Source organism: Falco biarmicus, chromosome 3 (genome assembly GCF_023638135.1).
Source record: "Falco biarmicus isolate bFalBia1 chromosome 3, bFalBia1.pri, whole genome shotgun sequence".
NCBI classification, from domain to species: Eukaryota; Metazoa; Chordata; class Aves; order Falconiformes; family Falconidae; genus Falco; species Falco biarmicus.
Genome location: NC_079290.1, coordinates 92,284,317 through 92,311,636, shown reverse-complemented (window position 1 = coordinate 92,311,636; position 27,320 = coordinate 92,284,317). Strand labels below are relative to the sequence as shown.

At 37.7% G+C, this 27,320-nt stretch overlaps 1 protein-coding gene across 2 annotated transcripts in view; it reads right to left on the bottom strand.

The window, feature by feature from the left end:
• Positions 1 to 2,976: 2,976 nt before the first annotated feature.
• Positions 2,977 to 27,320, bottom strand: part of EXOC2 (exocyst complex component 2) — a 133,665-nt gene continuing 109,321 nt past the window's right edge. For both annotated transcript variants that reach the window (XM_056330882.1, XM_056330883.1), the window contains exons 24-28: positions 14,429 to 14,484; positions 11,222 to 11,344; positions 8,811 to 8,872; positions 6,984 to 7,043; positions 2,977 to 4,748 (exon numbers count right to left, since the gene is read on the bottom strand). In XM_056330882.1, coding sequence (XP_056186857.1) covers positions 4,655 to 4,748; positions 6,984 to 7,043; positions 8,811 to 8,872; positions 11,222 to 11,344; positions 14,429 to 14,484 — 395 coding nt within the window. In that variant the 3' untranslated portion in view covers positions 2,977 to 4,654. The remainder of the gene's footprint in view (positions 4,749 to 6,983; positions 7,044 to 8,810; positions 8,873 to 11,221; positions 11,345 to 14,428; positions 14,485 to 27,320) is intronic.

Sequence of the window (27,320 nt, the reverse complement as noted above, 5' to 3'; positions counted from 1 at the left end):
AAACAATGCACGTGCTGTTGCCTGTTTTCCCAGTAGTCAGAGCCTATCACTAACTCCTGACTGATGCTAACATGCTAAGTGCCATGCAGGAGCTACAATTCCTGACAGATATAGATTGCAGCTGTAACGTACCCCAGGGGTCCCTCATTCTGTCCCAGGGTAAAATGCACCCAATCAACCAGACCCAAAGAGCTAAAGCTTTACCACGTTAAAAGACTCAAATCTGACTTCAGAATCTTCAGCTTCAGCAGGAGCACTGAGATAATTTTTGCAGTTTTGAGGTATTCTGATGAGGTTAAGGATCTCCTAATTTTTAGAAATATTATAGACTGAAAAGACCAAAACAGCAGCGTGTTTATAGTGTGTAAAACAAGTTAACCCCCTCATTGCTAATGAGTCCGGACACCTGTGTGCACACAAAGATCATTATTTGTATGCATTGACATAATCAATATTGTATCAATTAATATTCTCAGGAAAAACCACAGCGCTTCAAGAGTATTTTAGCAGGACAGGTCCAAAGAAGTTGGCTGGAGTTGACTTAAACATGGTCTGGCAGCAGGTTGGGAAGGATAAAGCCCCTGTGTGGTGTTGTCTCTGATGACTGTGCGCAACTATGGCAAAAGATTCATGATGTTTCCTTCTTCACAAGGCCAAAACTGTGTCTAGAAGGCAATCTTCTACCTTCTCTTAGATTAGAAACAGAAAATGCCCATCACTACATTCAAAGTTAAAAAGCAGTTAAATTTGTGAATATTTTTATGATATTTATTAGGGCTTTGCCTAGCTAGATGCTAGATGTTTGCAGGAGAGGGACTTTCTGCCTGTCATTTAGCAGGCTTAGCAAAGAGCTTCATGAAATTCTTCTATCATCATAATTTTTTTAAGCACTCACTGCCATTACACCTTCCTTTAGATCAAAAATCAATTCTTAGTCTTGTTTTTTCCAAACATATGTAAAAGTATTTTTAACTAAAGCAGAATCAGAATAAACAATAACTAGGTTTATCTTTTTTTAGCTCCATGCTCTCTGTACAGTATTACACTAATTTTTATGGCTCTATTCTACCTCCATCTCTCTACTTACTAACACAGCCACAGAAATACGGTAGCACTTGAGAAATGTTTCCTTAGTTCTGGATGGCAAAAGGCTGTCTAGGTAGAAAGAAAAATAAAAATCTCACCTCCAACATAAAGCACCCTCTTTTCAGGGAGATGCAGGAGCTTTGGTGAAGGCTGGGAAGCTGGACGTACTTTTACAAGGCGACAGTCACACATTATTGCTGCAGCCGAAAGTGCCCCTACAAAGTGTCACTCTGCAACGCTCAGCAGAGATTTCTCCTTTCCTTCGCTGCCATATAGTGAAATTAAACTGGTTGGAGTCCTGGGTCTTTTTATGCAATTAGAGGAAGACACAGGGGGTTTAGCCCACAGAACACAACATCCCAGACCCTCAAAAGACAGGCACGTGTGCAACATTTGAAGATCTTCTGAGCAAGTAGCAAATAAGTCTCATGTCTGTTCGTGTGCTTGAATTTCAGCACATGCATGAAACTTAGCAGGACTACGGCTCTTTTCATATTTTTAAACTCTCTAAGTGGCTTTTAAAAAGCTATAGGAAGGTGTTTAACTTTGACAATGACATACTACTAGCACATTTCATAACATTTTCTAAAGAATATAAATTTTAAAAAGAAACATTTTGTGGATGAGAAGGGGCAGGATTTCCTCTTTGTTTTATGCTGCTTATATGACCTATTCATGAAGTTAACATCCAGGCATATAATGAATTTTTCCCTATTCCACCCACCCACCCCCCCCCTTTTACTGGGGAATTTAAGAAACAAATTATAAAAAAATACTCACAAATGAACCACACACTCATTACACTGATACAGTACTTGTTTTTTATTACTTCTTTGCCTACCTCCTGAACTCATGACTATTCAAAATAGATGTTGAAAATACAGTAACAGGAGAATGCCTTAACATCTTGAGAGGCTGAATATCTCAACACAGCATATTACAATTGAATTTTTCTATAATTCTTTACCTACTTTTAGCAAGATATATTCTACAGTCTTGTTACTTCCTAATTTTCCTTTTAAATGAGAAAAAAACATCCCCAGGTTTTTATTTGTGTCAATTTCTTTCCAGTCTGTATTTTTAGATTTTTCTAGAGGTTCAAAGTTCATGTAATAATTCACTTTATTTTCTCTTGTACTGTTTTCAGCATTTACCTTTGCTTTAAATGTCAGAACCTTTCACTTCTGTTACTTTGATTTCCTTGCTGCCTCTCTTTTCTCTGCAAGCCCCAAATGATTGTGTATTTTGTTGTGGTCTCCCCATCTTTTTCCACTTTTAAAACTCAGTGTATCTTTGAACAGGTTTGGGCTGTGTTTTGTTTTGTTTGGGTTTTTTTTCTGCAAAACCCACACGGACCACTTCTTGTTTTCTATAATTTTCTTTTCAGAGGAACTGCAGCCTGCTGTAGGCTGACTATGAAGTCTCAGCAGTCCCAGCTCCTTCCACGCAAAGGGATTCCACAACATAGTGCTGCAGCATGATGCTCGCTGACTTCCTTAGTTCCCCCAAGTGGATTTATTGAAATACAGTGCTCTGACTTAACCGCGAGCATTTACTTCATATTGGGTTGAATTCAAGTAACATTTTAGTCCCTTAGAGATTCTCTTGTTGGCTGTCAATGACATTTTCTGAAGTGTTACTTCAGAAAAGCACCTAAACACAAACACCTGACTTCAGGTTTTAAAGACAAGCAACAAGGTGTTGTAACAGAAGATGACTAAGAGAATAATATTAGAATAAAGAGATGCCTGAATATACATATTAATTCAGTACAGATGATAAAATGTTTTCGATACTTTGGGACATGTCTGATACAAATGTAGAAAATGTAGATTAGCAATATATATAAAGAAACCACATTTCTTGGAAAGTGAGGAATTAAAGAAGAACTTATGACCATATTTCTTAATATTTTATTATTCCAAAGCAAAATCTTTAACAAGTTGAGCTAACTGGATGACTAGTTCAGTTAATACCAGCAGCTGAGACTATGACCAGCTTAGAATGGACAACATTTAACAGAACAACACTGCTCCAGGCATTTAACAATTCTCCCTGAAAGCCAACAATGACATATGAAACTTCACACTTCCATTCAACATGCTAATACTACTTACACATATTTTTATTTTTTTTTTAACGAGTAAATACATGTGCATCAAATTGTTTCTTCAGTTATTTCATGTTAAAAGGACTGTACATTGTATTTTTAAAGCATGTAAACTGAACTGGCAGAAGAAAATGCTGACATTAAAAAAACCTTTGAAAACTCTGTATTGTTTCTGAAAAGTCCCACTCCAAATGACTGTAAATACAGAAAGAATAAGTTATTCCTGCATTATTTAAGTCATGATTTCAGTTATAAAATTAAACTTGCTCCTCACTTCCCAAAAGAAGACCACTTTCTATTAGTTGCTCTCTTGTTATAGCTTCCTGCAGATATTTTGTGATCTTGTATCAAGTCCTAAAATGAAAGTCAGTGTCAAATCTCCCCTGTTGGGAAAACGGTTCTTGATCTTTGTGTAACTACATCTTAATGGCGGCAAATCTGTTCTTTCCTCCTGAATCCCTATTCTTCTCCACACAAATTCAATAATTGGTGGTGAAAAATGGACTGACTAAAAAGAGGGAAGAGGAAGACAGTGGTAGTGAGCCTGTAAGAACAAGAAAAGATGAGTAAGAAGGAAGCAGCAAAACCAGTGACATATGGTGCTGCTCCTTATTTTTGACTATGCAAGAGGCTATTAACTATTCCACTCCTTAACACCAAAGAATATTTTACTTGATTTTTTTTTTTAATTTCTACTGATCTTATAAACTCAGAGCACTTTTCTGTTAACTGCCAATGAAAGGAGAGCTTATTTCAAATGTGTAAGTTACCACCAATACTCCAACTGAAAGGAGAAACAAGAAGCAGGAACATGTTTAATTAAAAAAGAAGGAAGAAAATAAAACCTCCCAAGAAATCAAGACTTACAACCACCAAAATTGTAGATGATAACAACAAAAAAATGGCAATTTTTAAATGCAAAGAAGCAGTGTCCTTCTCCATATTGTAACTGAACACTAATTAGCTGTATGTAGTAATGTTTATTAGATACTTCTCAACAGTTTATAGAGGTTGAGTCTTCCACTCACATCAGTATCACTAATTCTAGAAAGTAACAGATTGTTACACTGAAGAACAGGAGTAATACTCACATTTAAAAATACATTGAAATGGGTTTTTAACAAATGTCACCTTAACAAATGAAACAGACTGCAGTACACCAATGAATATTTCTCCATGAACGTACAGCCCAGAAGAGCGTATGTAAACAAAAATCTGCTTAAACCCCTCCACAGAATGAAACACAGTAGACAGAAAATCATTTTATCAAGGTATTTATGACCAGAAGTCTCACTCAGCAGAATACCCCATACCATTACTCTCTCAAAGAATTCTATCTCAAATTTCTTGTTCAGTGAAATTCCTTTTGTTCTTTGGACACTTGAAAGGAATTAAGTACAGACAAGAGGGGTGATGTTTAAGCACACTTGTCTTGAGTTGCCTGCATTATGTCGTTGTCTATGTTTTCATCATTGCTGATGAAGAAGCTTGAAAACAGGTCAGCTGCAAGTGCATACTGCTTTTGAATTTGTTTAGTAACTCCTCAAGTAACCTGTAAAAGGAAAATAGTTACAACTTTGGCAGATTCTGAAAAGGTAACAATTACCAAAAATTCTGGCTATTCCGTCTGTGACTTCAAGTACATTCTCTGTTTAAATAAAAGGCCTAAAATTGGGTCTACTAAAATACATGAACATTATAGGTATTTAGAAGTGTACCAAATGTGTGAGGATGATCTGTGGCCAGAAGATGACTTAGCCACAGAGATTTTATCAGGGTGATAATATAGCCCTTTATATGGCTTTCCTTCCAGATAAAGATCATCATCTTGAGAGAAGTGTATTTGCAAAACAGTGGCAAAAGGACTGGTAGAGAGCATCATAACATACTTCTGTAATGAAAATCCCAACTGCCAGACTATGTACCACAAAACCATTATCCCTATCAAGACTATGGCTTTTTGTGTGTAGCTGAACTGTGAATTTTCTCAAACTTTGGAAGGTATTCATAGGTTTCTCTGAAGTATCATGGCTGAAAGATCAGAGATGGTATGACTTTCAGAAGAAATACTAATTCACTGACAACCGTGTGTTTTTGTTCTTTATAGATAACAAACTACGTCTGAGTTCATTTTGGAGCATAACTATGGTTTGTTTACACCTACATAGCTGCCAAGAAGGTACTTGGTGCAGTGGATAAAATTTATTATAATCCAGAAACTACAGGTGTAAGACTAAGCATGTTGATGGCTCTGTCGTAGGGGATATTTATTGTAACAGTGGAGATGCATCATGAAGTTTTACGGTCTTGCCTGTGTGTTTTATTTTCCCTGTATTCTAGGGAAGAATATGTTCCCTGAACTTTTTGCTCTATTTCAGAAACAAGCTAGATAGGGCAGACATATATCACCTCAACTTTTTGGCAAGCTGTGATTATTTAGCAGCCAGTAAGATAAGAAATTATACTGTATGTTCAAAAACCCCAACAACAACAACAACTTGAACCACAAAAACTGTATCTGCTTCCTCAGCAAGTCCTCTGGAAGATGACTATGGCCACATTCATCATTTAGTATCACAGTAATGACTGTGAATGAAGGGGAATGAACAGCTCTAAATCAGCACACAAACGTGCGTTATTTTACACAAATATGTGTAGATTACAATGAGCTGCCTGCAACGGTGACAATTGTGGTGTAACGACCTGGAAACCGAACAAGTTTTGCACTGTCTAGGGCTCAGAACTCTGAGGTAGATGTAAAAATGATGCAGTTATTGATTATCATCTGTCCCATGAAGCTCAAATGCTTGTGACTAAGTAAAAAAAAAAAAAAAAAAAAAATTCTACAGGTGTTTCAGAAAGTCTGAGTTTAAAGAACTCTCCTTACTCAAAACTGATTCCTATCTTTAATAAAGCATAAAAGTAAGTAAGGCAAGGAGGTATCCTGAGACTTGTTGCGACTATCAAGGAGCACGTTTGAATAAACAGACAGGGGACATCTGGAAGAAGGCATGTCAGTAGACCATGGGCTACACAAACAACTCTTCATGTGTCTACAAAATACTCTAAATTCTGGCTGTTAAGTGCAAACTGATTTGATGCAGTTCAGTTCCCCGAAATACCACAATACTAATCTCAAGTTCAAAACATCTATACTTACACTAATATTCTCATCACAAACCCATACTAGTTTTGCCGTACTACTCTTCATTAAGCTACGCTTGTAAAACAGCCTACCAAATACTAGGTCAGATGCACCAAAACAGCTTGGTTGTCAAAGGTTGCTATGGTGGGGAAGGAGGAACCCAAAATTCCTCCCGATGTTAAGGAAGGACCACAGACCCTTCTCATTTGTTTTTTTAAAATGAAACAGGCCAGTTTTGAGAGTTCCTTATATATCAGCTGGCAAAAGCTTGGACTTGGCTCCTTGGCCTTTTTTCTTTACTGCTGCTAAATGCAGTAAGATAAGACAAAGACCTCACAGAAACTTTAACAACAAAGGCTAAAACAGACTGAACTTGCAAAAGAAATACAAAGCTACACTGAACTGATAAGACTAGGACAGGCAAGAGGGATATGCTATAAAGCCATTGGCTCTTCTGTGTAATTTAATAGGCCATGACGAACAAAGACTTAGCTTATCTCTGTCCAAAGGGGCTTCTGCTCTGTAATTCAGAAGGGTCAAAACTAGTGAACATTAACTCTCTCATAACAAAGTTCTGATATAAGAGTAAAAAGCAGTGTCTCCTTTCTGGTCTTTTGAGCCATGAGGGTGCATTATACTCACTTTTTGTCAGTTCCACTTGAGAGCTGGGGCAAGGCTTCCAAAGCTTGCTTAAAGCTTGAGCTGCAAGGAAAAGAAAAATACTCATTTTCCACTGGTACAAATCTCAGCATTCACAGTTTCTCTCTATGAATTCCATGGAGATATGCTATATTTTATCCATTCTTATTTCAATGAATTAACAAAACATTAACTTGAGACACGATGAAATTCATGTAAAAATGGAACATAACGTGATCATGGATTCAAGCAGGTCTCCTATGTGATGAATCCCATACATTAACAGGAAATGTTAAATCAGCAGCTGATTTAAGACTGTGCTTGACCATCCTGGACTCTTCAAGAATTACACTTGCCAGCCTGCCTTCTGCCTCAAACTAAATGACCACCAGAGTGTGAAGCACAGATAAAACTCTGATTTTGGCTTTCTATGCTCAGTAGATAGGTCACTGCATTCTCCCCTGCAGAAGGGGGCCAACAGAGAGAGTTGCAGTAGGCTTGCATTGAGGTAACACAGATTCATAGTCTTTAGGTCCATCCCCCCTCTCAAAGCAGGGCCAACTTCAGGTTAGAAGTTTCTTGGGGCATTATCCAGTCAAGTTTCGAGTTACTCCAAAGATGGGCTTTTCACCCCTCTTTGGGCAACAGATAACAGAAGTACAAGGAATGATGCAGGACCTTCACTGATAGGTACAATCTTGTCAACAAAAGATTAACACGGTGAATTGTGGCAACTACTACTAGTGGCAAGTCCAGGAATAAAAAGGCATGTATGATGCTCCAGCTCCCGGGGTTCACTGTGCTTTGCCCCATGCCGATCAGGGACAGTACCACTTCTACTTTATCCAATCTGAGCCAGTGCCAAGTAGTTTTCACGTAGAGGTCTTCGTTATATCAGACACTCAGGAGAGGGAAATCTTAACTGAATGCAGTGACACCACAAGACACTATCTGTGACACTATGAGGACAAACTAGGCCCTCAAGCCCTGCAGTGTCTCCTACAGCATTGATTAGGTAAGATGACCAAACTGCCATGTGCAGGAACGTGTAATGCCAACCCTAACAGAAATGTAGGTAATTAAAATAATGAATGAACCTGCCCATATCCAATTCCTGACATAATCACCTAGAAATTTCAATCAGCTTTACTCAAAACTGCTGACAGCTATCATAGCCTGTTTTTACATGCCTTGACTGCATCAGCCACTGATGCTGCTAATGCTTTTCTTTCTCTATGTTAATGTGTGTGTCCCACACTATTTATCTTTGTCTTGCACCTCACTGAGAAATGCTAAATTGCTGAAAGCCTTTTGAAGGCTTTCATTCTAAGAGGCAGTGTGAAGCTGAATTCACTTTCCCTGATCAGCTGTGTGAAGGAGCAGGGTATTGTACAAGCTTGCACAGAGCCCTAGTTCTCCATATCCCTATAAGGGGATCCTGCCACTGTCTGGTTCTGTAGCTTCTCTGACTGGTCTGGCTGGTTCTTTGCCATATGGTTTATGAGACTGCTATGAAAAACTGCATAAAAGTCAGCGATATCTGCTTTTGTCTTGCTTTAGTGTAATCTTCCTCAGCAGTTGTACTGCTGTTCATAAGTTTTTTTTCTTTTTTTTGAGTGGCAAATACTAGTTTTTCTCTAAAAACTCAAGTAAAACCAAAAAGTTATCTATTAAAACCTTGCCAATAATCTGTTTTTCATGTATTTATCTAGTATATCACACGTTCTATTTGAAGCAAAATTTCTTAATCCTTAATCTACATTATATGATTTTGCATGTTTATCAAGAATTCCATTACACTGAAAAACCAGACATTACAGTACATCTTACTTGCTTTCAGGTGTTAGGTATATGGCCACGGTATCTCTCAATGCACAGATTTCAAGTCTTGCCTAAAGACAGAAACACAAATATTAAAAAAATGACACAATGTCCTTTTGCCAAGTGAATACCAGTATCCCAAAGTTTCATCTTTTTGAGAGCCAAATATTATTGCATGCTGCAGTTATAAGCTGTCTTGGCTTTCAAAAGTTTGTTTCCTGTTATTTTTTGTTGCCATGCTGTGATGTCAGGAGACTGCTAAAAGGAACAATTTCACACTTTTGATTCAAGTCAAACTGTTTCTACAATCACTACGTAGCAGTCTAAAAACCATTGGATTGTCACTCAGTAAAAGCAATAAATCTTCAATTCTATTCTGTCTTTTCTGTAGTGTGATAGAAAGACAGAAGGATAAAACTTTGATTATTATTTTTTTTTTAAATTAGATACAGTGAGCTTAACTTTTCACAGCACAGTCTGGCCAGGGAGGAAGGAAACACAAGAGTACAAAAATCTGTCGATACACATTTTATTCTTGGTTTTCCTGTTGAATTTATTTTTTTTCCATCAGATGAGGAAGTAAAATGGTTGTGCTCTGCTGCTTCTCTGTAACTTGGTGGGCACACAAGCTTGAGGATTTTACTCCTGCACTGCACTGTGTATCTAGGTATTAATTTTCACCTAGGCAAACCGTGGTGGAGAACGAACGCAACTATTAAACAGATTTCATTGGTCATCCTTTAGTCTTTGAAAAGCAATCATTATCATCACAGGTTTGATATGAAATTGAAACATTCTGCATGTGATCAATAGTTTAAGTCATTTTATTTAAAAATAGAAAGTAAACTTCATGTAAATTCACATTCCATTCTTGTTCGTCATAAAGATAAAATTTAAACCAGTTAGCCGTTACAGAAACTGATCTACATTTACACCCAACTAATATGACATTAATCTTCCAAAACAAACTTTTTTATAATGCAACACAGACATCTAATTCCAGTTCTAATGAAAGGCTTTGGTTTTTAGGTCTTCAACCTCATCTCTCCCCTAGGTAGGAAGCCAGCTGAAATTTAGGCTTTTTTAGCGCCAGAACTTTCTGGCACAAAATATGACACAGCCACCCACCAGCTTTATATACAATTTTATACTTTATACTTTTTTTTGCTTTATAAAAGCAAAGAAATGCTTTTCTCAACACAGAATGTTTTGCCTCTTTTTGTATGGTGCTCCAAGCTGAACAGCCTTGGACTTTTTTTGAAGTCCTACGCATAAGATTCTGGAGTCTTTCCTAAGTTTTAGGAGGCAGCAGTACCATGGGGAAGTGTCATATTCTCAGATATGACAGCCTAAATAAACACAGCAGAAGGGCTAACCCTGCGAAACTGTGGGTCATGGGAGTGGGAATACAGATTCAGGCTCCTCTTCAGGAACGGGTATTTTTTGATCAGCCTGACTAGGCTCAGATCATTCTCACACCCCTGCTGCCTGCCAAACAGGATTTTCTACGTTCAGAGGAACAGAAAATGACCACGAGTGACAAATTTACAGTAGGGAGAGAAAATCTTTTCAATTATGGGTTTAGGCAGCGAGTTCATACAGCGGGCTATCTAGTCAAACAGAAGTGACATATGGGTAGCTTTGTGCTATTCACTGATTCGGTTTTAAATAATCAATCTTATTTGGTTGCGATCTTTCTACCCTAATTCTCTGTCCAATGCAATTACTACCAGCAGTTGGAAAATAAGACTTGCAATTGGATAATTATTTTCCCATCATCATGCAAAAATGCACAATGGAAATTGGGAGTTTGCTCTTTTTGCCTGTTACAGCCATAGCAATCATTGATTCAAAGGGATATTTTTTTTTTTTTTTAGAAAAGATTTTTTTCTTAGTCCTTTAAAATTTATCCAATAGCAAGTATGACTACCAATCCAGCCGTAAATGAAGAAGGCTGTTTAAGAGTGTCTGTCCTACCCATGCTGCAAAGTGCTAATGTAGAAATAGCATAACAGTGACTAGTTTGGCAAAGACTTGCAAGACCCTACTGCGTCGTATTTTCAAGATTTTAAAATCTCAAAATATCACAAATTTGTTTATTTTCTTTTAAAGTAATTTCTTGATGATAGGCCAAAGACAGTTAACAACATTTCAAACAGATACCATTATGATGCTTTTTATCTCACAGGATACAGGTAACCTTTTAAGCACTCAGACACAAGGGCAACACTAAAATATAATCAAATCCAAGAACCAGTCTCCCAAAGGGAATTCATTCATAAATCTGAAATAGGTTGATACTAATCCTTTTTATCTCTGCTTTCATTGCTACAATAAATCCAAAAAATAACACAGATTATATATCTCTGTTATTCTGTTTTCTAGATACAGATGTTTGACAGTACAAAGTATTCGGGTACCTGTAAAGCTCCATTTTTGCTGAAGGATGAAACACACTGCATCAGTCGACTCAGCTCTTCAGAGACTGCTTCTACAACCCTTGACATTACCCGAGGAACTAAGTCCTTGGAAATGGTAAACACCTGATTTTTACAAAAGAAGAATCATGAACACAATAACTATAGCAACAGAAATATTTTTCTACAGTAAAAATCATCAAACACTTAATTTAGGACCACTTAATTTTTATCAATGAACAAAAAATTTTCAACAGCAACTGGAATATGAAGGATTTTTTTTGATGCTTGCCCTGTGCTTTGACCAATCACTTCTGTTAAAAGCATGTGATACTGACAACTTTCTCACAATGCCTAAAAGCAGCTCGACTTCAAAACGTGTGCTCTCAGCTGACGGGTGCAGGTAGTGAAGTGGTTGTACAGAGACTGCTGTTCTGCAGAGAGCACCTTTAATTCAGGGTTGTGTGACTGACTGACCCAATTATACATTCAGCCTTATTTATCCACATATTTTGCTATTTCTTCTAGAATCCTGTGAATTTGACCACTGTCAAATGGCTAGTATCTATGCTCTATGGCAGAGAGAAGCCTTTGAAAGGGTTTGAGAATATGGCCCTTTAATGGATTTTCATTTAGATTCTTCCACCATTCTTCTGCCATTTATTAGTTCTCTGGCAAAAACATTATACCTTACTATTTTTTCTATGCAACAAGACCATTTTTTAAACTACTTATTTGTATAACTTCTTAAAGTGGTATTTGGAGGTTCAGAACATTGACTGCATCATGACAGCAACACAAATTGAACATCAGACCTATGTCTGAAGGAAAGCATGAAGAAACCAATCTTCCTTAAAGGGACCTTTAAGGAAGCGAGAAATTGTTGGTGAATTAAAAAAAAAAAAAAAAGATTTTTCTACACAGAATTGGGGAAAATGCAGGCCAAGAGGTTGGAATATAGGAGGAAGTGAGATTATAGGTTAGACAGACCAAACCTGTGTCAAGACATAAAGGTGATGATAAAGCTGCATTAAAACTGCAGTGGGTTGGGGGAAAAGATGACACAAGGAACTGAAGATGATGTGACTGGAGTGGTGCAAGAAAGAAAGTGAACTGCACAGAGGTTTTAAATATTTACCCCCAATTTCTGCTTTAAAATGGTCTAACAAATTAAGTAGTGGAATGATTTTTTTGCTAGAATACTTTTGCTTTATGTGAAGTTTAGATCTCATGTCTGACAAGGAAATATAGTAACTGACAGAAAATATTAATACATGTGTATAAAAGTAAATCAAGGGGGGGGGGGGGGAAGAATGCAGGATTCCTACAGTTTTCAGTGGTTTAATAATGAATCATGTATCAGGGATCCCATAAAGCTGACCGTTCCAAAAGGCAGGTCTGTACCACAGGCTAAGTACACTGACCACAGCTATTGGCTGTTATTGCTAATTCAAATGTGCAGCCTGTTTTTAACTATTTTGACCCACAAAAGCTAAGTAAGTGACATACATAGCTGTACGGTAAGGGAAACCCAACGAGTAACGATTTGTGAAGGGGTCATCTTACTCAGCAGCAGATATTGCTGAGCAATTCAACACAAATATACCAGGAACACGCCCAAAAAACTTCTACTGAGAAGAAATTATTTGTGCCCACAACGAGCACTCTTGAAGTTACTATACAGAATCCAGGAAAAAAAAATTCTCAGCAATGGTGAATCATCACAAATTTGCAACAAGAAGCCCTTATTTTGATTTCAGTTAAATTTGAACTCAAAAGGTAGAGAAACAATTTTCTTTCCACTCCAGTCCATGCTTGCCGTTCAGCTGATGGTTAATTTTTGCTGTTTCAAACTACAGAAACTTGCACCCCTGCTAACTAAACTTAAATCTGACCCAGCTTACAGAATTTCACCAGAAAACAGTGGAAATGGGAGTTTCATCTTGACACATGTTTTCATATTTCTGTAATATATCATGTCTAGAAATTTATGAGGCAACACTATTTGGGCCAAAATCGGTATCGGTCTTAATGAAGTCAGCAAGGCAGAGCACCTTTCTGCTCCAGCATTTTAACGAGTATACATGTTTACAGATTAGCTTATTAAGTCACAAATGCCTTTGAATTTTTTAAAGCAACACCTCTCATCGCTTTCATTTTTATTAATTTCCACTACAGTGAAAAACAACATTAAAAATTAATATAATGTTGGTATATATTTTTGGAGTTGCTTATTCCTTCACTCAGAAGCATTTGGTAAAATCAGCAATGCTTCTGTGAAAACTGCTACAATTAAACACAGAAAATTGAATCAAAAATATTGCAAATTAAATTTAAAGTTTCTGAAAATATCTCACTATATATGAATCCTTGCAGTTTAATGAGGAATAAACTAAACAAAAGCCTCAAATGAATCTCATCAGATTCTAATTAGATTGAGAAGATACATAGCTATACTTGTGATATTTTAAAAGTAAGAGTAATATTACTACCAATGCTTATACCAGGAGCAACAGTAATCTGGTAATACTCGATGATTAGAAGGAAGGAAGATGTAGAACAGAGGCTGTAATTTAAAGGACTATAGAAAATTCCTGCATATTATCACAAAAAGCCAAATAACTGCAGCTCTGCAAGCATGTTATTTTGATAATATTTTAATTCTAATATACACTCTGTATAATAAGTCATTACCTACTTAAGTATTTCAAACACACTTTGTGCTGTACAAAGACTATAAAACTTTCTGATTTTAGGTTTTCACTTTTATCCTATCTATGAGAATGACCAAGCAGCATATGTTGAACATCTCTTCCAAAGCAAAGCACAAGCACATTTTTGTATGTTGTGGAAAACAAAGCTAATCAGAGAAAGTGAGCATTGTACCGATCTATATCTAATCTGCATGAAAAGGGAAGAATTGAGCTTTAGACTTCAGCTTTCCTCTTCATCAGATAGTGGAAACAAAAAGATGTAATGGAGTGTTACAGAGGATAAACAGGAACTGTTGATCTCCTTCGGCCTTTAGAAGAAGTTAGCAGCTGCATACTTGGTTGGCTGAATCTAACCCAAAGCACTCACATCTATAACGAAGACACTTCAACAGAGGTACAGTTTTCAGGGGTGATGACAGTCAGGATCTACCACACAGAGTACACTGAAATTATTCATATGAATGTAAGCGTGAAGCAATCTGAAGTTTTTCCTCACCTCTGCATGCACAGCAATGATATTCACTAATGCTTCTTTCAAATAGTTTCTAACACCTGAAACAAAACCAAACAAGGGAATTAATTACTTTCATTCTGTTCTCTCAACAAAGCCATAATGTTCTACTGTTCAATACTGTACTACTTCTTTTCATTCTTTTACTAGCACTTTTGCAATCAGAGGCAGAAAGAGAAAGTTCCATAGCCACACCACCAGTCTATTTCCTTTTTCAAATCAAATGGAGAAAGGTACATTTCCTTACAGCAAAAGGTTAAAAAAGCCAGTAGGTTCCTGTTTCGGTATTCTTCTTCTCTGGCAAATTAATTTCACCGACTTTGCAATTTAATAAAAAAACCCCTACCATTATTAAAAAATAAATTCTAGATGTCTTACCAGAATACACATACCATGGCACAGAACACGCACTACAACTCGGTAAGTTCTAAAGAAACAGGGAAGACAACGGTTTTTGTTTGTACAAGAGTCTTCAAGAAGATCTTACTACTTTATCAGCTTCTCTGACTGTAAATTATTATTACAGATAGAAATAGCAAGGACTCTTGTTTCTCTGAATGCTGTTTCAAAAATATTACTCATGGCAGTTTATGGGATATGCCATGCCTTAGCAGAAATTTCCTCTTGGGGAGGGTGGAAAAGTCAAGTAAGCATTTTATTTACCAAGCACATGAAATGGTTATCAATTTATACTAAAAAGGAAATTCTAAACAAAAGGACATCCAGCAGGGTATGCTTTAGTTAGGACAGACTCTTCATCCCCTACACTGCTGTAATTCTGGAGTAACTTCCCAGACGTGGACTCCAGTTGTATAAGATCTAAAATAGGCAAAAATGTACAACTGCCCCATTTGCTTTTCTAGGCACTTCACTTTGTAGGCAAAGGCAAACTGGAAAGCATTTAACTTTAATAAGTATGCATAAATGTTGGAAGTGCAACAAAGTAATGAGAGGGTTACAGATCCACATGACTTTTGATTTCTCTAGCATGAATCAGAGATAGTGCAAGGACCCCATCACTCCCTTCACTATATTTAATCCACAATAAAAGATAAGAATCATGGACAAAGACTGGTGAGAGCACACAGTTCAGAGATCACAGTGTGATTAAGGCTTCTGTTATAAAAATCACAAAGTGAACCTTTCATCAGTTCATCTTACTTGCTCCACCTTTCCTCCGACAACGCCAATGCAGCAACTTAATCCTTCTGTGAAAAACAGCTTTAAAAGGAGTTATCCAAGATCATCAAAATGAGTTATTCTATGGGAGAACAGAGCAGTGTCTCAACTGCCATCTCAGTTGTGCTCATTTTTTTAACCACTGGTCCTACAACTCACCTCAGAATTTAAAAAGGAGATGCTAGCTCTTTCTTACTTAGACAGTTATGGACAAACATTTTATAAGAGTAGGATGAAAGGGTGACAGGACCTTCTTGCATGAGGTAGGAACACTTTGATTGCCTGCATCTACACTATGCGATGCACCCTGGAGTTTAAATTGGAGGGTGCTTACTGGAGAGCATCACAGGTCTCCAGTTGGAAGCAAGGGTGCTGGGGGAAAGCACAGGGAGATACGCTGAACAACCCCATGAATAGCACAAGAGTGGTGACTTTTGTTCCAGCTTGCAGTCAGGACACAGCTGAGCTCTGCACACAGGCCCGTGTATCAAGACAGCCTCCGTTTCAAAAGTTCATAGCAAACAGGCAAGCATCAAAGATTTTAATGCTCTCGCTACAAGCAGTTTGGTTTCTGAACATAAAAAAGAATTCAGACCTTTTAAGAAGGAATGTTCTATTTTTCACACTGGCAGAGATGCAAATAACCGATAAAGGTAAAGAAAAATACAAGCCTTTCCCCACACATTCCAAAACATCTCTAATGCCTTTTCTCGCTATCTGTATTTTTTTTCTTGAAAAATCTCATTCATTCTTTCCATCTAAGCTAAACCAACGACAAGTCAAACAGCATAGTATGCTGGGTCGCAAGCTTATAATTTCTTGTGATTTAGTGATTTTTTGCAACAAGGAAGGGAGAAATAGAGCAATACCAGAAATTTTATAAAACTTGACTTTTTTTTTTCTCCTCCCCTGTAATCTGCAAAACAAAGAACGCTACACATCAGTACTCGAACCACACCAAAAGATCACAGGTGTATGTGGAAATGCAACACCCCCTTCCTTTTTCCTCTTCTATTGTTTTCCTTCTTCTACTTCACTCTGCCCCAGTTTAAATCCTCAGCAGGCTTACATATCACAGAGGACAAAATTTGTATCACGTCCCAGAAGCAAATACAACTGCACTAGGCACCGAACGGTGGTATGCAAATCACATCAAGAAGCACATGACAAATTTGGGAGCTGGTTTGCAGTTAATCTCAGGGTGCAAAGGGTTGATTTTGCTCTGCAAATCTGTGTGGTATTCATCTTTTGGTTGCCTACCAGCCTCATCTTGTAACAGTAGGACCTTTCATGCGGAAACTGTGTGTTTTTACTTTTGCACAAATACCGCGCACCATTAAGACTTTGCTGGTCTCCCTTCTCTATGGATACCTGATCACTGCTAGAACATGTTCATTAGTCAATCAAAATTTCACTCTTGAACTAAGCAGCACTTCTCTGCCCCAACTGGCTGTTCTCTTATGAAGCATCTCACTCAACCCCTGGCACAGCTGGGAAGCCATAATGAAAGTACAGAGGGGGGCTGCAGAGAGGAGGCCATGGGCTGAGCTGGGAAGAAGGTTATCAAGGAGGTGAGTGAAAAGCTGGAGTGTACAGAGACTGAAGCGGGTGGGTTGGGTAAGAGGGTGATGTGGTTCCAAGGAAGAATCCTCATTTCCCACCCATCCCACTTCAGCGCCTGAGGTAGCGTGCTTTTTCTCCTGTGTTCATGCAGCTTGCCTCAGGATAGGAGCTGCTAATTCTGTCTGCTGCTGCTGAGAGCACCCAAATTAAACAGCTTTTGACTGTGCTAGTAAAAGTTGCCTATCAGCTATGTCTGTGGAAACCTCCCATAAGATATTTCTTAGTCACCCAGTTACCATAACCACGTATGGTTGATTTCTACAAGCATGAAATACTCAGCAACATTAGCACCAGGTGTTAAATACCTTTGGTGGTGGACAGCTAAAACATGCTCATTTACATCTTCTAATTGAAGAACTGAGAATGAATTGACTAAATGGAATTGAGATGGAATCTATGGTAAAAAAAAGTGACAGTAGCTTGGTATTGCATATTGCTAGGCCATCCCAGCTGCGTGATAAAACTGTTAACTTCAATCTCAGTGAAAGGGCATAAGCAAACACATTTTATCTTGCATCCTTGCACCACATACAAGGACAAATAGGTGAACTAAGAGCTTAAAGAAGATTATCTCTTGCAATTCCAGTAGCACTAATTAGGTGTTCCTGACCTTTCATAGCAGGTCCAGTCCTGCTATGACTGCAGGATCAGGGGGCTCAGCATCGCCTCAAGTATTTACTCAGTTTCTTAGACAGGTTTTGCAATTTAAGAGCAGATAATTCAGCACAAACTGTGCAAAGCTATACAGTTTAAAGAGTTCATGTATATGAAACTAGTTCCCTTAATTGCAGCATCTAATAGTCTAAAAGACCTTGTCTTGGTAAGCTAAAAAAAAAAAACCAAAGATGGAAAGAAGCCGAAATTACACTCCAAAAGCACCAGCAAGCTGATCCATACAGGGAGAGAAGGGAGAACTAGCTAAACTGAAGAAAAATACTGTCACAAGAAAGAAAGGTAGAAATGAATTGACCATCGGTTATCTTAGGCTAGAAATTAAAGGTCACTGTGTTACAGGTTTGCGCTGACTATGCTATTAAATATGTGGTGTTGTGACAACCATTGCTGTTGGGGAGTCAGTTTCCTATCATGAACAGAGCATAAGTAAAAAGGGTATTTCCCCCAGCCCTTCTTTTTGTCTTATTTGTGAAGGATTTTCATTTTGTGTGTAGAGACAAAACCAAACGTATCTGAATGTCAGGACCTGCAGGCATAGTTAATAACTGTACTATATTTTGAAAAATTACAATTAAAAAATATCCAATTTCTGATTTATATCACCACACTTCATGGCAGGCTTTGTTGAAGCAAAGTATTACTTTTCTGGAGTGTGATTCACTGGAAACACAAGCGGTGGCATCCAACTGTGAATTTGTTGTGAAATTCATTTCAAAATGAAAAAATTCTGTCTAGAATAGAATTTTTGTGCAGCTTTCTCTACGACTGTTCAGCAGCCCACACAATTACAGTTTTTGGGACACCATGCTGCCAGTCCTATTATACAGCACTGAAAGCTAATGCACCATATAACTGTAGGTTGCAACATTTAGGCTAATCAAGTGAAACATAACATTCTTAAGTCTAAAATACCTCTTATTTAGCATATTGAAGCACAAATACAATGCCTTTCTATAGCTTCTGACAGAAATGTGTTAAAGAAAGTCTCAACAAGCCCTTGCAATTTCTTTCAGGAAAATGTTATTATTCTGTTACAGCATAAGTGCATTCCACTCCCACTCTATTCTTAACACTGAAGACTCAAGTTGCCGGAATTCTAGCTGCCACAAACAAAGACCCAATACTGCTCTAAAGAAAAATGGATGGGAAGACTTAAGACACAAAAATGAAGGACAATTTCAGCCATCAACTACCACAATGGTTGACAGAAACTTTAAAATAGCACCTTCCAATTTTGGGCCCTCCACTGTACTTTTTACCGGTGAAACATCTAACAAGATTCCCATTAAATTTAATCTCTAGTTTACATCACCTATTAATTTTTTTTCCTCCCACAAATTAAATGTCAGAAAAATTACATTTACAAGCAATTTTAACAATACTGTAAAGCTGTAGCAAGGATGACTATGTGAACTATGGGAAAAGCAGAAGGGAGAAAGATCTGTGGTTCTGAGGAGTAACAGAAACTAAACTTCTGGCTTGCCAATGCAAGAGTCATTCAAGAGATCTTCAGATGGTGTAAGGCTACCAGTGTCCCACATGTAGTTCTCAGAGCTATGTTTCCCTCAAGTACTTAGATGACAGCATTCTACTATGAAACCTCCAAAGCAACTGAATAAGCATGCAAAAGCTGGAACTGCAATACTGTATGTGTAATTTTAAGACACAAAGAGGCTACAAAAACTTGCATGCATGAATAGAGCAGAAGTTGCACACACGGTAAAACCGAATACATCAGGATGCTGCTTCTGTGTCAGAAGCCAACACAGGTCTTCACATGTTCCCAGTCCTTCTAGAGTAACTTGATAGAGAGAGAGGATATGAGCATCAAACTTTTTTACGTCTTCAGCAGACTCAAGACTTCAAAGAATGAACTGAAGTTCAGCTAAGACAACTGAAACACACAGGAAATTTTAACCAGGCAGCTTGGCTTTGACATACATTAACTCTTGTGAGATCGGAACCTCATTCGAGATGGACAACTGGGAAGCTATCCCGGCTGCTGCTTCTTGCTGAACAAGCCCATCAGCTTGCCTGTTATGCAAAAAGGAGGAGGGGAGGATAAAAGCACAGAACTGTTTAGAAAAAGTAGGTGGTGTCAGCAGGTACCTCTCCTCATCAGCAGCAAACCACACCAGACTCGAGGATGTGAGGCTGTGAAGGGTCAAAAGAAAAAAGTTCTTAGGCAAATTCACAGTATAATAAAAATCAGGCAGGAATAAAAGCTGCAGCTCTTCTTGTGGAGGATTAGAAAAACCATTCACAGGAAGTTCTACGGTTTGACAGCTGTCACTCAATTCTGCCATTCTGCCTGCCCCCCCCTCCTTTTTTTTGTTTTTTGGTTTTTTTTTTTTGAAAAGGAAGGAAGGAGAAGGATTCACCAAAGGTCAATGAATGGTTCTCTATATGCTGACCATGCTACCAGCCCTGCTTTCAACACTGAGTTGACTGGCTTATTAGAAACCTAGGCTCTGAGGGACTGAAACATAAATGAGTCTTGGGCAGGCACTGAGCCACCAATTTAGGAAACAACAGAGCACATTCTGGCCCCTGCAGGAGGTCAGTACTTGCATGGGCAAGCAACTGCTGCTGGTGGTAGCAGTTTCTTAGTGCCTCTGAAGAAAGCGCACTAAATTTGTTGGCCTTGAGCCTTGAACATGACTTGGTAGAATTAGCAAAACTGATGCCTGGGAGTTTGAATTTTCAAATTTCAAACCCATCCAATTGTATGCAATATTTTTACAATTTATTTCTGTCCAGTGAGTTATGCCAGTAACAGTTAATCAGTCTGAAAACTTTTTTTCCCCTGATTACTTTTTAATAAAAACTTTCCTCCAAAAAACCAAACAAACAGAATTTGGTGATCCAAAGAGGTTAATATTTTTTTATACCTAGATGCACAGCAGTGACATTTGACTGTTCCTAGACATTTCATTTGCTATGCTGATAGTAAATTTAGAGGACAAATAGAAAAAAATTATTTCATCTGCTCTGTTCTAAGGCAGGCACCCGATTCTTAAATTATTTGATATATATGCTTTTCAGTTACATTATACCCTATTGCCAGATTTAGCTGACTTGATATTGGAAGCGTTCATCTTCAAGCTTCAGATATACAGTGCTGAACTTTACCGCAAGTCATACACAAAGTATTTTGAACTGTATGTCAGTTGAGCTCCTGCAGCTCTTCTCTATCTGCTATATGAAACTGCTGGAAAAAAACTGCACACATCTACTGCAAGTCGTTAATCAGTGCTGTGTACTGCACATTAAAAAAGAAACTAATGAATGGTATCCACAAAGCCATGTAACTTCTTTAAACAGTCTGATTTAACTGTTACATTTCCTCTAGGCTCTGGCTGCAATGCAGCTGAAGCAACAGCAGTATTTAACAACTGCTTCAGCTACAATTACTCTAGCATGATTTCTAGTGTGGTCAGGACACTTCTTCCTCCACGAAACTCATGTTACAAAAGCAGTACTATGGGCTAGCAGGATACCCTGTGGGATGGCAGACTGTTACTTGTATTTCTGCAGCTCTTGGAAAGGCAGACCATGTCACGCAATGCACCCAGCGAGCACTGTCCTGCCCCGTGCAGCCCCCTTGGGCATTTCAAGGTTAGACGGATGCCTCCTGACACATGAAGCCACCCGACGGCCTGACACACACCACAGGATTTCACTTTTTAATCTAACCTAGCCGATAACTTCCGACTAAAATCAACTAAACTCTTTTTGAAAACTAAAAATATAAACAGGTAAGACAGAATGGGTAGGAGGGGAAAGAGGCACTAAGTAGTAAAACATTGCCTGAGGTCGCAGCAGGTCAGCAGAGTACTCAGCACTGTCTGCATGCAGAAGTTGCTAGAAGAATTTAAAAAAAACAGCATCCGTGCAGACATGCCTTCATACACAAATTTTAATTTAAGAGATCTACAGAATAGCTCTTAGGTTTCCTACACTTACAGATGACTGCCTGACACTTCCCAGAGCATGATGAAGCTCTGTCAACTACCTTATCCTAAGAAATGAACAAGCAGCAGCACAGACTAAAAGTGAAAATTAAAATGAACACCAAAATACTCTTAGTTTTACTATGCAGCATTCCAAATAAACATGACTTATAATATACCTTACATGACACATACTTCAGAGAGTGAGGCTACAGAGCTATGAAGTATGTATAGCAAAAATGTTTGACATTGTGTTGGTACTGTGAAGCTATTTGGTATGGATTTATTTATTGACTCTGTCAGGGCACTTAACTTGAATTTGAAAAAAAATAATAGACAAGCAATTTGGATTTAGAATTAAGCACCCTGGATGACATGAAAGAAGAGAGTGGCATCTGCTACCCATGCGGACCAAGAGTACGCCTAAGGCTACACAAAACTTTTGTATAAAGGTGTTGTCTCCCTAAACGATTTAGCAATGTAACCTTTATAATCAGGGAAAATATAGTGTGGCTGACAGTCCATTTAATTCTAATATAGAAATTAAATGAAATAAATAAAATTACATTATGAATGAAAACTTTGTACGCTTCTAGAACAACAAACTGTATTTGCCCCATTAGAAAATCTCCTAAATCACTTAGTGTCTCTGGAAAATAATTTTAAAAGCTAGCTACTCTTTGCAATTACTACAGTGAATGCAATACTTCATTTAGAAAAGTGTTCTAATCTCCAAGAAGCATATACTTTTCAAGACAGTCTCCTAACTGTGGAATAGACAGAAACCTAACTTGTTTGCCTTTCATGAACTGCAGCACTGGTACGTGAGTATGTCATGCTATTTTACTGAAGCGTCCCCACCCACACAGTGGTATCATCTAACCTGACACCCCCTAGATGTTTGAAAAAAATATATTAAAAAAAAAAAGGTAAAAAAAAATAAAATAGAAATGTGACTTGGAATTTCCCCATGGACATAACAAAGCAGCTCACCTCTACTCTTTACAACAACACACAGGTTTCTCCCTTCAAAGACGGTTGATAGGAAATCAGCTTCAAATACCGGTACTACCAGTGGCCTGTTTTCTAAATTAAGGTTGCAAGACAAGCCTGTTTATTTCTTTCCAATTACTAAAAATATATTTGCTATCACGCTTTGTTGTTTGCCCTGGATAAAAACATTTTTAGAAAACTGTAGAATGCTAACAGCAGAACACATCTATTTGGCAGTAGCTCTAAAACCAGAATTCTGCCAGGTCATAACCTTTACCACCACTTAGGCAGCTTTATTTATTTATTATAGTCCCTCCTCATTTTGACTCACAAATAATTTTCAAGTTGATTTTAAAAAAGCTAATAATTAGTAGCTGTCAAAAAACCAGTAATGAGGAGTGCAAAGAATGGCTTTCATCTAGTTATTGCTTCTGCTTTGCCCAAAGAAATATGGACACCACCTCTTAGAGTGTTAAATGGACATTATGTTCAGTAAATTCCTTCACAGTAAGATTTATGAAGTCTGATTAATAACAGTATTTTCACTACCTCCAAACATGATTATATATATTTTAAAAAATTATGTGCTTAGTATATTAACAAATAAATATAGCCCCATGTAAATGAAAGAGTAAAGTTGGAGGAAAGTAATTAAAACCAGTCTAGAATGGAAGATACAATTACAGTGTTCACAGAGTTTCGTGGATTCATATAATACACCTGAACTAACTGAAATGTCATACAACTGCTCCAATGTTACTTAAGCAGAAAAAAACCACTTACAGACAGGGACTCCAGAACCTCATTTGAATTCGACAAAGAATGTAAAACTTTTCACTAGGCCACTTCCTGCTATTGCTGGAAACATTCCCTCCTTTAAACGGAGATGGATTTCAAGGTACTGAAGTGTTGTTTTGAAAGTACATTCAGAAGAAAATGTGAATGTGTAGGCAAACTGGAAACTCTCTGGAGAGATTACCCACTTATTTAACCACATTTCCTGTTTTTTAACCCGTTTGTCCTAAGCCAGTCCTTAGACTACTGATAAAAATAGATACAAGTGTGCTATAAATAGCTCATTAGCAGGTCTTTCTTGGTAAAATTGAAAATGTTTTGATAAATCTATTGTTCTTACTAGCTCCATACTAATTAAACTGTGAATCAGATTAGTTTCCTTGAAATTCTTCTCCGCATAGCTCATGGTAATTATAAATATACAGCACCTTCAGAACCAGAGAAAAAGTCACCTAAAGGATAGCTATCGGTAACTGAAATTCAATGAAGAAATTACTGGTAATCTATGTGGGAAAGTGGTTTTACAAAGCATAGTTCTGAAGCAAGGGAGGACAGAGCCTGAGCGCTAAGAGTCAGAACCTAGCTAAATATTTTGAGATCCGAAGGCCAGCGAACTAGATATTTGAATTAGTTGTCTTGCTCTTACTTACAGCCGTGACACTATGTAGATGTAACACAGCGGATGTCATTTGAAGGCCTTGACACAAAACTACTTTCCAAAAATATTAAACATGAAGGCTTTCAAGACGACTTACGTTACTTGTAGTTTTTGAACTATTTTGACTCAAGCAATAGAAATTATGTCATGATGTTCAAAGAACCTGAAGGTTTCTGTGTTTCAGCTCGCTTGGAGCAGCAAGAGCTCTAAAGACTGTCAATACCTGTGTTTAACACCTTTGTCTACACATGAACTTCAGTATACAAGAGAACAGCAAGGGAATAATACTGGTTCTGTACCCTCATGCACAGCCCAAAGTAAGATGTCTTTCAAAGAGAAGTTGCTGAGGCTGTTCTGAACTTTCTGCTTCTCCATCTAAACTGCCAGAAGGATTTGAGGGACAGCTGAAGAAGTCTTCAGTCCAAATATTTGCTGCTTCCTGATCCTTACCACACACTATAAAATCCACTGCGTCTTAGGGCAGAATACAACCTGCTTTATTGTTAAGACGATAAGGAGCAAAACCTGTAAAGGCCAAACACTACAACAAGAAATGCAAAACCCAACAGTGCTTAACATTTGGGAAGAAGAGATGTTTGCTAGCATCTCATACTTAAAAGATGGGCAGGTTACTGAAGACCAATTTGATATGTATTTGTAAACATTTTCTTAGCAGAGTTTTGTTAAGAGATGGGTTTACTTTCATTTATTCCATTCAAAGACAGTAACAAAGTGTCAAAGGCCTTTTACCAACCCAGACCTGAAGGTCATGAGCAAAGGATGCTGCATACCATACTGAGAATTGAACCATAAAGACTCAAATTACTTGAATTATTGCAGATTAAGCAAAATTTCAACCTGCTAATCTGGTAACAAGAAATGTAAATGGCAAAAGCAAAAAAATCAAACGCCTTTAAACCAAACAAAGCACCTAATGTGATAAAATAAAATTACTTCAGAGTTTATAGCCATCTGTACCTCTTAATCTAAGCATACACAGGTATCAGCTCACTCAAGTCACCATTTGTAAACAAATGCATCAACGACCCTTAGCTAAGCTCAGTACTTGAGACATACATGCATAGAAACTTGTCTTTTTGTTGCTTTCATTTAAGTTTTAACAAAATTGTCTGGCACAGTTACAGCCATTAAACAGTGCTCTACATGCGCAGCTGCCCCATCAACATGTGGCTGTAACCCATAAATGTGACCTTGAGACAGAACAGGGATACAAAGACTTCACAGCCAACAGTGTGCTGCCCTACAGATTTAGTAGCACTTGAAAAAAATGCTTCTACAGTAGTAACAGTGTTGGGGCTGTTGAGTCTTTTTTTGGTTGAATTTAAGTGGCTATATATGTGTGACTTAAGGAGAAACCCAACAGTATTGAATAGTCACAACTATCAGATACTTGATGTAGCTGGTTTGAGACTGAAAAAAATAATTGTATTTCAAGAAAAGACATTTCACCCAACTACAACATAATATATACCATCCAAACCAAAACCATTGCTCTTCCTGCGTGGGAAAAATAGGTCTGAAAAAATGAAATTTGTGTGTGAGACACTTAGATATAACAAACCCTCCTTCTTGACATGAAAATTAATACATCTTAAGGAGGTCTCAGTATTACCTGAACTTTTTCTACCAGCAATCCATTAGCTGTAGGATGGCCTCCTAAGCAAATACTGCTTATTCACCCCCCGGAAAGTTTTTAACAAATTTCCTCCCTCTGCCCCCCCTAATTTTCAGCATATAATAGTCATAGCATTTTGTATGTAAGTTCTGTTATCAGTAGATTTCCACTATAAGAACAATTTTAATGCTGAAGGATTTTCTTCTGACAAAGCAGAGAGCGTTAACATGCAAGGTGCTAAAAAATCAGCAGGGCACATGTCCCTTGTGATTGTTCCCACCGATTTTAGCAGCTTGTAATGCAGGATTGAGATCCTTCTGTGTATATCCAAGAAATCTGGCAGAATGGGAACTTAATGGCTCCTTTCTGGCCACGGAACATTCTTAAGTCTACAATGTCTGTAAGCAAGGGAAACACTGAAGGCAAGATACAGTAAAAAGGGGACAGACTGCAAATACATATTTGATACATATTGGACATATTTTCAAAAAAGCCATCTGCATCAGCAGTTTTCTCATGAAATAAAGTTAGAACGCGCTGACCGAGACACTGCTTTGCTGCTTAAAAACTCTGGGTTTTTCTTCCAGATTTAAGAAAAAGAGAGAAATTGTTGCACAAAGTTGTGGACATATGTTGGACATACTAAGAGTATCATCATCTTGTAAAACTAGTACCTACATATTTCTGAAGCCTGGTACTCATATCATTGCCAGTACTGTACCTCGTTTGTCATTTACCGAAAGCATTTTCCAAATTCCTCACAATTAAGCCATTTAGAAAAAGGAAACCAATTGTACCCCTTCACTTCACAATTTTAACATAGGCTTCCAAAAGTCTGAGTGTGATAACTCATCGTATTTGGTGGTCCTTGACAATCCCAGCGATATCTCTCACTTTACAAATGTGCAGGTTAATGCCTGGTCACACATGCGGTGGTGTCAGTAGGGGTTAAAGTCAGCAACAGAGACTAAGCCCTTCACAGTGCCCCCAGATACCCCAATACAGGATGATTGATGTAACGGCAAGAAGCATCAATTCAAAAAGATGTGTTTCACAGATAAAAGAGGGTAGTTATATGTACCATAAAGATACGGAATGACCAATTCAATGGGAAAAGCAAGTCACTTCTTTAATTGTAAGGTATACTAAAAATCAACATCTCTATCAAAACTGAGAACAGTTGAATCCAAAAATCTCAAGCAATATTTCCTTTCACTAACACAAACCAAGCATAGCATGCAGGAATATTCATTTCTTTCTTTCAAACACATCATTTTTTAAGGCACCCTGAAGGTGTTCTTTCATGATTTTATAAAACCTAAAATTACTAAAACCTTTCAAAACACAGACTCACTCAGGAAACTG